Here is a 12,371-nt window from a genome sequence, read left to right as displayed (position 1 = left end):
ATAGTCTTGGTAGACTCGGGAATTACATAGACATAACCTATAGGTGTTTTGACAGCATAAATCCACCTATATAGTGTTCAGCTAACAAAGATACTCCAGGAAAGTGCACAGCTAATGAATACAGCAACAAGACTGGTACATAGACAAAAGCTTCTGAAGGTTAAGAAAGTTGAAGTTCAGTGAAAGGCATGCAGAGCAGAAATCCCCTTAGACTTAAGTCCTGTAACTTTTGTTAATCAGCCCAAATTAGGGCAAATAAGCCAAAGATTTGGTTTAGCAAGTACCTGAAGGTCTACATCTCAACTCAGAATAAGCCAATATAATACGTAGTAGGATTCAGAAGCCTGAAACATCTTACAGAGAAAAAGGTTTTGTCCAGTCGATCAACAAGTCTTTCACCAAAAAGAGGAAAACATACTCTATATATGAGTGAGGGCAGGGAAAATATATTGCATCTCTACTTCTGAGCCCTTTTAACTACCCTAGAGCAGCAAGATTGGGCATAGGCCCAGCTTAATTTTTAAGTGACTTGCAAAGTATTTAAGTTCTAATAGCACAGCCCTACCAGTTACTCTCACACCTGTGTTTAGCATTAATTCCCAAGAAACAGCTGTAGAGTGTATCCTGCCTTTCTTCTTGCAAAGCTCATATGATTAAGTACCTGTTCTAAAACTGAATGAATTTCAGTGACTGCTAGATAATATTTGGACTACAAAAGGAGTTACCTTTCTTCAAAGGCTATAAATTATGACAAGAAACATCCTTACGTATTCATATATACAGATACCAACTACAGCCCTCAGTGCCTGCTTAGTTCTCATCCTAAAAACTTTAAAACAGGCTCTTTTAAAATGCTGAATACATTACTGAATGGAAAAGTATTGATTTAAAAACAAAGCAAATTCACCACCCACAACACACACAAACCACAGCCTTTACCACTACCATTTCAGACAAAAACCAGAGATCTAGTCTATGCACCTTCTTACGTATTTTTGCAGCTTGCCAATACATTAACCACTAATTGTTCATACTTGTGTTAGTGTCCACTACTTGTGTTAGTTAGTATACAAGTGGCTGTATCAGCAGAACAAAAACAGACAACATCATTACAAGAATAGCTTCCAATATATAAATACCACTTAGAAAAAAAGTGAAAGGACAAACACTTATTTTAATTAGGGGGTTTATACACAGCATGCATCTGAAAAGAAAATTTCACATATAACTATCACGCAAGTTTCCTGATCAAGGGTGTACAATTTCAGACATTAATAAAAGGGTACCATCACCTCTTACACTGGTATATACAGAGATATAAAAATATACACAACAGTTTATTTTACAGAGCAACAGAGCTGAGTGAATACTGTGCACACAGCACACTGAGTTTGGACAGCTGAACATCCAAACTGCAAAGGCAAGAACAACACTGCAGAGATCGTTCTAGGGGTCAGAAGAAACAGCAATCAGAATTCTGACACAGTGTAAAAATAAGGCAGAAGCCACTTTCTTCTGAATTCTAGGGAAAAGCAGAGCACACTTTGAGACTATATCCATCTTGTTTATAAAAAAGTAGTTCCAGCAATGAGTTGTACATGCAAAACACAAATTTGCATCAACAGTGCAACAACAAAAAGAATACTGAACAGTAGCTCATCATACAAACTTAAAAAAAAAGTAACATGTACTTTATGTATCTCTCCTCACAAAACATCTAGGATTTGTCAGTGCATTAGTGTTAAAGTGGCATTAAAAAAACTTCTGCTATTATAACAGATGCAGAATTATTTTGGAAATGCATAGCATCTACATTTTTATTGTCTTTGTAATTATTAAGTTGGCATAGGCACCATTCTAGTCGCACCAGCATTAAGAATTCTTGGTGGAAACAGCCATTCCTATCAATTCACACACAGCTATTCTCGACTGCTTGTCTTGATTTTGATTTCAACAAATAAATGCTTTTAAAATTCAAAAATATACCCTATGAATATTAAAAGAACTATATACAACATACCTAAGACACAAGGTTAGCTGGCTGCCATATGTTTAACACACTGAAGAGAAACATTCAAGTCTGACAGATTCTTGAGATGAAAGGCCTTTGGGTTGGAAGCATATCAAAGACAACAGTGCAGTAGGCTGAGAATTCCTTTAGCTCAGTTCAGAACTAAGGCATTGTAAGATAAAATATATATTTATATTTGGTGCAATGTTACCATTGATTTTAGAATCCAGATCACATCAAATGCTATAATTTGTCACTCTAGGAAACACATTTAACCATCTTATATCACAAACAAACCTCTGTGGGGGGGGAGAAAAAAAAAATCAAACACTAAACCTATAATATGTTTTCTAATTTGACATCAAGAAAAAAAAATGCTTAGCCAAACAAACTTTTAATCCCCAAGAAACAAAATACTAGGAGTTCACATCCTCCTTGTCTTTACTCGCCAAAACTTAAGACCTTGGGATTTATTAAAAAGAAAAAATATTAAAGATTTTAAACATCTACATCAAATTACTTTTTGCATTTGAAAATTCTCAATTATCCATTCACTCTATGCTTGATGCCCTCTCTGATTATCTCCCAGCATTGCCCTTCTCCTGTCATTCCTATATGGCCTCCCTCTGAAGTTTCGCTGATACTGGTAGCCTTCATCTCTGCTTCTGCCGGGTGGTCCTTTCCAGGCCTCCTCATTTCTTTGGAACTGGTATCCTCCCCTACTAGAATAACCCCATTCAAGTCTAGGCCTTCTGCCTCCTCCATAAGTCTGGTTATAAAATTGCTTGGATCTACCACTTTTCAGCATATCAGAAACTTCACTTTCATCTTCAGAGCTTTCTTCCCTTGTTCTCTGTGCCCTGCTTTCTGCCTGCAGGCTACCAGCACCCTTGGAGTCTCTGACTTTATCACTCTTCTCCTTACGACTGGGAACAGTATTTTTCAGTTCATTTTTTGGTGGTTCTGCCAACAATGGCGTAGTAGGGTTTGGCATCGCTGCCTGCCTCTCAATCCCCTGTATTTGCGGAGCACGATTTTGCAGCCCAGCTATTGCTGGTTTAGCAGGAGAAGCGGAAGTACAAGTTTGCTCCAACTTAGGTGCCCTGGCCAGAGTTTCATTTGGGATACTGCATACACTGCTTGCACCAGCCACAGGCAGCGGTACAGTGCTGGGGCTACTGCCACTGTTAGTCTTCTGAAGCTGTTCTACACAGCTCCCTCCAGGAACTGGAGGGCTGCATTCTTTAGCCAAATACGCGTTTGCAGAGGTGCTAGGTGTTCCCTCTTTGTCCTCGGATGACATGACAACATTAGGTCTTGCTGCTGAATTTTCAATAAAACCCTGAACTGGGTACCCATACCAAAAGTGAGGAAAGAAAGGAGGTGCTATTGGAACAGCTCCTATAAAGGGACCGTGTCCAAAGGGTGGTTGTGGAAACACAGTTTTCCCTCTCAGGGACTCATCGTAGTTTGCGTGAAGAGCTTGCACCGGAGTCTCCGATTCTACGCAGATTTGTCCTTGACTTTCTGACAGCTGAGCTGTAGGTATAATCAGAGGCAGTGATGGAGACCTATGATCAACCTGCGAACTCTGACCATTGGATTGGGCCTCATTCTGAATAGGAAAGTGCCTGTTTGTTCGTGCAGTTTCACTTTCATTCTGAGTCAGCGGAGCCTCCTGGAACCAGAGGTTGTGCGGATACACAGGAAGAGAAACGTTCGGGTACATTCTACAAGCAGCTAAATAGGCCTGATGCAGGGGGTACAAATAAGAATGGGGTGCCCACATGGGGCAGCTGTATGCCTGAAAGACAAAGAATAGTAATAATTTGGTCTACTAAATATTCACATACATAAAATGCACACAGGTTGCTTACTATTTTGAAAGCTAATTACAGAAATGAAAATAATTTTCTTCACAGTGCCCTCAATTCCAAAGAATTTCTGAGGTTTCAGAATCATGTTCCCTTTTTTGTCTTCCCACCAAATACAGCTGAAATGAGCCACAGTTATAACTAATGAAGAAACTTGATCACATAGTTCCTGTATAGTTAATTTAAAAACATGATGCTCTAAGCCATGTTTTAGCTATGTATTTTAAAACAAACATTTCCAATTCACTTTCCCAAAATCACTATTCTTAACCTGCAAACTGCCCTACTACCTCACTTTTTGAAAATTTCTGGGTGGGGGGGGGGTGGGGAGCGAAACCAAAAATCATAGACACATGTTCACCTCAAGCAGACCTACGCAGACATCTACCAGTGAGTTCATTGTCCCAGGAACCATCCTGAAAAACTGAAACCCTTATTTATTCATACGACCTACAAGTCTTTTTATGAAGTAGGCGTGCAGGTTTGATTACTACACGAGATACTTTCCAGACACTAGCAGGAGTCACCTTAGGGATGGCCAGCATTCTTAGCCCCAACTTCTTCTGAGCCATTAGTGAACATGAGTTTTGTTAACGCTACTGAAGTCATCCACCTCAGGGAGCCATTCCCCTTCCCTTTCCTCTGCCTCCATTTTAACTAACTAGCACACAGTGACTCATGGTTACATTGCTCGGGGTTAGACTTCACAAGTACAGACTTTGCATCCATAGTACCTGGACAGGTACTGTCTGTGCCACCCAGAGAAGAGTCACTGGAGCAAACTACCAAATTAGATTTTTCTCTCAATGGGAACTTTTTGACTCCCTCTGAACAAGCAGCTGGGAGAGTGTGGATTGCAGGGTGACAACATCTGCGACCAAAGCGTGAGAATCCGAAACTTAGTTCTCAGGTGTACCTTCCTCTTGCCACCAACCAAACAGCACAACTACTAAAAACACAGTACTTCGACCAGTAGATGGTGCTGAAGCACCAAAATGACAGGCTATGTCCTAAATAATACATTCCCAAGTATGTGTCAGCTTATGAAACACACTGTTCAAATACATTTCAGTGGCACCTGCTGATAACTTATGGACTTTCTATTAAACAAATCAAAGAGACTTGAATTAGGTACACAGTTATCAAATCTAGTTTTTCTTCGTATGGTGTGCTGAACATTTTCCTCCTTCCAAATCTGCTAATTCTCCTCCCTCCGTATACAAATACCAAAGAGAATCATTACATTTTTATAGCCAAGGTCTTGTGGAACAAGCCTGTGAACTTAACACCTTTTTCTGAAGTAATTTGTCTGAGAGAAGGTGTAAGAGGATGTGGGAAAAGGAATATTCTTATGCACAGAAGGAGGAAACTAAGCAACCAACAAGCCCTACCAATAAAACTAGAATAAAATATTGCCTCTTTGCACAATCCCCTCCCCAAAATTTGCACCACATATATCCATCATTCACTATTTTAATTACTTTAAAGGTTGAAAGTAAAAGACTGAACTTAACCTGAGCAGGTAGGACGGACATGCACGTAGCTTGAGGGAATCTCCACAGGGAAAGGTGTGCAATGGCTTTGCCAATACATAGATATGGTATGAAGTTTAGAGGGCTTTTTCTCTTTTACTCTACATTGCTTCCAAAAGAATGTGCCTTCAAATTTATATTGGTTTCTCTGAATTTCTAAAGCATAGTTTCTGTTGACTTCACATAGCCTGTTGACTACCAGACAGCTCTGAACACTGCTGAGATGCATTTATTTCTGTCAACAACTCGAACTAAAATATGGGCTCGTGTCAGGACCCCCAATTAATAGAAAAACAACAGAAGTATTTCAAATTTAAAGGAAGACTGGAAGTATATAGCTACAACAAAGTTCTGTACTACCAAATGCAAGTATATTTTATGATATTACAAACAGATACGTAAGCAAGTTTAGAAAGTTACCTTCACACCAAGGTTGAAGAAAAACCTAAGAATATTCTTATCTAGGGAAGAAAACAGAAAAAAAATCCATGAAGACCTATAGTATCTTACTTTACCTAATACAAAAATTACTTCCTGCATAAAGTTCCATTTTAGTAAAAGAAAACAAAATGGAACACTGGTATTTTAAGCTGCTACTTGCACATCTTTGATTCCCCTTTTGCCACTGTAAGATGATCTGGAACTCGACTGCAATTCAAACTTCTTTTCTGACAGTTTATGGAACTCATCTTCCCGTTTTTGAATAACAATTCAGTAAACATAGGCCACTACACAGTAGACACAGAATGTTCTTAATGAAGATATTCTATGTTCTTAATATGCCAAAGCCTACATTTTCACAGGCCAGTAAGGAAATTGTTAAACAAACTTCAAACTTGGCTACAAAATGAAATGTTACTTTCATGACTGTATAAGAAACAGATCTTTGAAGAAAGTCTTACAAATTCACAAAGTCTCAAGTTACGGGGGGTTAACTAACAACCATAAATTGATCATATCAGATTTCTAAGTCTAATCACTTAAAATAACTGTAATGGGAACACACAACTGAAGAGTGACATCTGTGTATCATTTCCTCCCTCCCATAAGTTATATAAATGAAACAATTAGATCTTTTGACACAGCCTAAGCACAGGACAAAACAAGTTGCCTTTATATAGGCTTTAAGCAGACTTATTAGGAAGAACAGTACAAGATACAGACCAGATAGCTTCTCACCTTTAGGCAAGTCCTCCCCAGAACTGCACAGGGAGTAAGAGGGTGCAATGGCTCTTTCTCCCTTTTCACTAAAAGGGAATCCAGGGTATAGTGGATCCTGATAAGGATTCAGAGTCTGAGGCAAAGGCATTAAAGGCTGGTTAACTGCTTGTATCGACACAGGAACTCCAGCAACTGGAGTAGATGTTACCTGAGCCTGGGATACAATAGAATCAGGTCCCGTTGCTGGGGCCGGCATCAATGAAGGAGCAGGTATTTGGGCTGGAATACCTAAGGGGAGGGGGGAGGGAAAAAGTGAAACAGTTAAACTTCCCAGAAATAATTAAACCCTTCCCATATTTATTTTAAAAAATATGAAAACAGGGCAGGGAGGGCAAGAAGAGGAAACTGAAGCTTGCACATATATCTTTACAATTCTGGTTCAAACATTTACAATCAACTCTGAATCTGAGATTAGATTACCTGGGCTACGTATCTTCTGTCAGCGATACAGTCAACCCAAGTATGTCAGGACTATTACAGTAACTAAAGTACCATGTGAACATGCTATGCTGACTCCAAGGCCAGTTCTCGTACACAAACTTAACAGAGGGATAAGATACTGTGCCTGACTTAATGAGCAATACTGAATCTAAGCTAATTCCACACATCCAGGGATGCATAGAGCACAGAAAAAGCATTGCATTGGTTTTGTGAAAAGTGAACTGAGATCCAAATCGACTCATCAGCTCCACATATGCCAGATCTGAGCCAAGTCCTCAGTGAGCTGAGAGGGCTTAGTTACATAGGACACAATACAAACACATACCCAATTTCAGGATGTTGAAAACATGCTTCATCCTAAGCAGAGCCTCAGAATGAGCCCCCCTCAAATCTCAAAGCTGTCCCACTCAGGGAAAAAAAAAACTGATAGTTGAGTATTCATCTCTCCTCCACTTTCAGATAAGGAGTGAGGTGAACTATATATACAGGCAATCAAAAAAAAAAATCTATTAAAACTTTCACAAGCTTTGAGCAGTGAGTAACTACATTCCTTTAGACAGTTTGTCTTTGGCATGTGAAGTTACTTGAAATTATGTCTCCTGGAAGCATTTTCAGTTTAGCATGATAGCTAGAATATGCTTCATGGTTATCAGTTGCTAAAGTACATTAATGTTTCTTCAAACCTGGCGGTCCATAGGTTGTTGGCTCACTTGGCCAAGCTGGCACAATGGCTGGTACAGAAGGCACTGCTGGAGGCAAATGTACCTCAGAAAAGACTGGTGAGGGTGCTGGAGTTGTACTTGGTAAGCATTCCGTCAGTTTCTATGAAAGCAAAAAGATCATGTGAAATTATTTGAAATTAGCATTTTTTTTTTGTGAGCCCTAATGAGCCCAACTTATGCCAAAGGCTTGATGACCTAGTGTTATTTGGGCTACCACCATCACAATAGCAAAATACCAACTAGTAATGTGACAGGCTACATGTAAGAGATTTGAGATATGTCAGATAATTCTATTCGGAATGTGCCTGTACCACGGACAACCATCAAAGCTATAACAACCTCCACAAGTACTACATTTAGTCTCTCTTAGCCAAAAGAAAAGCCACCCTCACAAACTATTATCGATGACCTCAGGGAGAGCTGAGGGTAAAGAATTTAAAGTAAAAAGCACTGTTAACTTAGAAGATATGAAATACCCCTCTCAAAAACAATACATACACTCAGTTGCTTTTCTATCATGGTTTGTCCTCTTACATTGGACATAACAGGTCCCTATCTGTAAAGTGGAGCATTTTAGTATTCTCACCATAGAACGAGGCACCCAGTATTAATAACACATAGCTGGCTGTGATAAAGTTCCCCTTTGTCTGAAGTCTCCTGACTGCAAAACTTTGAAATTAAACATTTCTTACTTGTTCAGCAAGAATCGGAGAGTCTGTTTTCACTTGTTCCAAAGGAGATGAAGCTTTTGGATAACTCTCATCTTGACTATTCTTCTAAAGCAAAGTTAGAAACAACAGACATAGCTCGTCTAATAACAAAATTTGTTTTTTAAAGACATATTCAAGGATATTAAAATATACTAAGTAAGATATGGGCTAAGCACCCAATCATTGGTATAGTAGTTTAACATTTTGTTTGTTGAAAGGGCAGCAAAGATAACCAACAAGAGGCCGTGAATCTTCACTGAAGTTCAGAGATCATGGTCTGTTAGCATAGTAGCTATTAGCAAACCTCAAATCTTCTGAGGTCTAATCACACTTAAGGCACAGACTGTACTAAGTAATTACAAATCTAAATTCACAAGTGCTCTTGATAGCCTAGACTTCAGAACTCAGTTTGCACAGAAAGACCACAGGTATGGGTTAAAGGGGCTGAGGAAAGCTGACAGCAACACAAGCCTCAAATCTTAGAAGTACTTCACTAAAAGCTGTAAAGCAGCAACAGCAGTCACAGCTCAAAAGGCAGCTATCACTCTGCCAATCATGTATCAGAGAAGCAATAACATTAAAAGATAATAAAATGAAATTTTGGTCTTTTCTTTAAGATTACCTCAGATGAATTTGGCTCAAGCTTCTGACTTAAGTGGATCTGCCTGGAATTTGACTCTGTAACACCAAGACATAACCTAGTAAATGAACCATTACACCATTTATGGCTATAACAACTTAAGCCAGTTAAAGTTTGTCTTTCCAAAAATTAAACTTTCAAAATAAAATCTACCTCAGTATATATTACTTCAGAAAATATAAACTTCAGGTTTTTTCCAGTATCAAAGGATCCCAAAATTATCAGTTGTTAGGGCAGCAACTTAGAGCAACTACTCTAACAAGGATTTTCAAAACTCTGCATGAATTCTGTTACGATAGTTGTTAACCATTTTGGTGATGCCTGAGGGAAGCAAGAAAGAAATGTAGCCATCTTTGTTTCAAACACATATCATTCATCCTGCATCCCTCTTAGTGAAGGAGAAATAAATTTGTACTTTGATTAAAGTGTTTCAATTTGTATTTCCATACTCATGTGCTAAAACAAAAGAAGTTGAGAGTCTTGTCTACTTTTGACTGCATAAGAGTAAGATCAGTTTAGAATGCTTCAGTGTTCCACGTAGATCTAGAGTTTTTAGATCAATATAAGACACTTAATTTTTGAGTACCAGCAAGTATTTGGGGAGAAGGGGGTGGAAAGGTGTTAAAAAGAACAAACATACAAACAGCCATGGCATAACCTTCATCTGATAAAATCTGTACAAGCTTTTCCACATTCTAAGCTAGGCTCAAATCTGGCAACCGCTGCTTGTCAATGAATCAAGTTCTTCCCCACTCATGCATTCAATAGTAGCTGAGTGTGCATTTTTAGAAAATTAGTCTAGACACTATCACTGTAACACTTAGACTATGTAGCAAATTAAAGGAGTGCTGATTATGAGAAATTACTGCCAATTCCTCACAGACCTACTGGGGTCTGAAGATACTCGGAGGAAAACACAGTTCATTCCTTCAAGATTTTTAACCTAGTTCCAAAAGCAACACAATCAAGAGCATCATGAAAACCACGGAGAAAGGAGTATATGCTATGCAAGCTGGTAAAATCTATCATGATGCTGTAGTAAAGGCCTTCCTCTAGAGGAACGCTCTTTTTGACATTGCAAATGAAACAACTTTTCAGAGATCTGGGCAATGAAAAATAGGTAACAGCAGCCCCTGCACAACTGCTCAAGCAGGCGTTATGTGCTACAAGGGAGACCAAGGAGCAAAAGTGTCATGAAAATGTTACAAGAATGCCTCTTTACCAGAGAAAGAGATAGGGTGAGAAAACCCAAACAACTTTTGACCATTCAAAAGCTATTTTACCATAAAAAGTTTTGGAGAGGCCTTGAATACACATTCTTCTCCCCCTCTTCCTGTAGTATTTTATGCTACTACTTAACCCTGCCATATTGAAAACTTTAACACACTTTTCCTCTTAATTGATTTCAGTAAGCACCCTTAATACTCCTCTACCGTCCCTTTGTCACACTGACTCCAATTGCAATAGGATCCAGTGTATGGTGGCTGTGACAGGCTTGCATTTTGGCTTTTCATTTACCTCTTTCACTAAAAAAATTCCCAAGGAGGATCCTGTTCTCTCAGTCATATTCACAAGACAGAAAATAATGCACTTTTTTCTCCCTCAAGCACACCTTTGCTACCCTGGGCTGGCTTAGTTGAAACACAGTATTTATTTTCACCTCAGTGGCTGAACAGATGCCTCATCTTGAATAAATTCAGGAGCTGCTGATTAAAAACAGAACTAAAAAAAACACAAACAAATCCCAAAGAATACTTGTTCTGAAAATATTTATTTTTACATTACCTTTACTCTTCTGCTCTTCCACTTCTGCAGTCCATTTGCTGCTTCTTCTCTCATTATTTGGGAACTTTTTCTGGTTGAAATTATCTACAGTTTGTGTAGCAGCTTGACAAACTGACTGATTCTAAAGAAGTTGACAGAAGTAGAAATGAGTTTTTTTTTTTTTTTTTTTTTTTTAAGAAGTCTGATGAAATTTTGCTATCATCTTATTATGACACAATTATGCCTTCACCATACACACACGTTTCTCCTGTTGATATTCAGAAGGGAAAAAAAGTCTTAATCAGTATCATTCAGATTCATCTATTCCCCTCATTTGTACCTAAATTTTGAGAGGGTCTCCTTTAAAAGCATTCATATTCAAAAGCATTACTTTACTTGACCAAAATTAAAAAAAAAAAAAATTTACTCCAAGACAATTTCCACTTTAAAATTGTAAACTCCTTCTGTGGGTGTGCACATACAGCACACTTAACCACAGCCCGGAGAGAGACTGAAGTCTAACGGAAGCAGGGAAGTGACCCTAAGTCTGCTCTTTGCATAGTTAAAGCGCTCTACTTTTCTTCTCAGTTACACCAATACTAGCAATATTGCTCAAGAACTTAAAGACACAGCAAAGTCAGTCATTTTCACAGAGCAAGACATCTTTTACCTACCAATTTTCTCCCTGGTCTGTCTCTCATTCCCGTTTGGCTAGGGATTTAAATCCAAAAAGCCCCACACATTTTCAGAATAAACCTATGTAAACAACATCTGTTTTTCCTAAAGGATATGCTCCCTGGGTATACAGGAACTTTCATCTGCTTTCTTTAAAAACTAACAAAAGCACAGGCATCAATAGAATAATCAAAATCTAAAGGCTAAATTCTTCCCTCAGTTAAACAGGAACAAGCCTACTGAAGCCAGCTGAGCTCCACAGTAGAAAAAAGGAGAATGCTTGACCCCCCAAATTTTCATTATTTATGACACCATGCAAATTCTCACACCAATCAGGCTAGAAAGGAGTCACTTATAGGTAAAACAGGTTTTACGTGAATTAAAATCAGAAGCAACATAGTCATCTCTAATACTAGTTCAAGCACTGTGTTGCCATTTACTGAGCTGTTTCTTAGCATGAAGCTGTACTCAGCACAAGTTCTGCCCTCACCTTTAACTCCAGTCCTACTATAAAAGGAAAAGGCAACAGCCAAGTTGATTCTATTCCTGTGTAGGAGTGCAAAGCTTTCCAAAGACAGAAACAACATGAAAAAAAAAAGTTCATGGCTTCAAAAACTCTTATTTCTACTACATTTTGGTGCCTAAAGAACTGCGTAAGGTAGACAATTATTCACAATGGAAGCTGCATGTCCTGCATTGAATATATAGAGTATTGCAGATGCACATATTTCAGCATAGAAAGAAGTGTGAAGAAAATACTCCAACTTAGCAGTTGCACTAT

The 12,371-nt window shown here is 38.5% G+C and overlaps 1 protein-coding gene across 8 annotated transcripts in view; it reads right to left on the bottom strand.

Annotated features, from left to right (window-relative positions):
• Nucleotides 1-1,154: 1,154 nt before the first annotated feature.
• Nucleotides 1,155-12,371, bottom strand: part of OTUD4 (OTU deubiquitinase 4) — a 34,569-nt gene continuing 23,352 nt past the window's right edge. For 2 of the 8 annotated variants that reach the window (XM_062573904.1, XM_062573906.1), the window contains 7 exons: nt 10,937-11,057; nt 9,134-9,189; nt 8,494-8,577; nt 7,763-7,901; nt 6,597-6,866; nt 5,838-5,878; nt 1,155-3,815 (listed from right to left, as the gene is read on the bottom strand). In XM_062573904.1, the coding sequence (XP_062429888.1) occupies nt 2,568-3,815; nt 5,838-5,878; nt 6,597-6,866; nt 7,763-7,901; nt 8,494-8,577; nt 9,134-9,189; nt 10,937-11,057 (1,959 nt within the window). In that variant the 3' untranslated portion in view covers nt 1,155-2,567. Of the gene's footprint in view, nt 3,816-5,837; nt 5,879-6,596; nt 6,867-7,762; nt 7,902-8,493; nt 8,578-9,133; nt 9,190-10,936; nt 11,058-12,371 lie in introns of those variants that run through there. The other 6 variants (XM_062573907.1, XM_062573908.1, XM_062573909.1 and 3 more) reach the window with 6 other exon arrangements.

Source organism: Rhea pennata, chromosome 4 (assembly GCF_028389875.1).
Source record: "Rhea pennata isolate bPtePen1 chromosome 4, bPtePen1.pri, whole genome shotgun sequence".
In the NCBI taxonomy this organism is placed as follows: domain Eukaryota; kingdom Metazoa; phylum Chordata; class Aves; order Rheiformes; family Rheidae; genus Rhea; species Rhea pennata.
The sequence above is the reverse complement of the archived record's forward strand: the minus strand, read 5'-3'. Positions and strand labels throughout refer to the sequence as shown.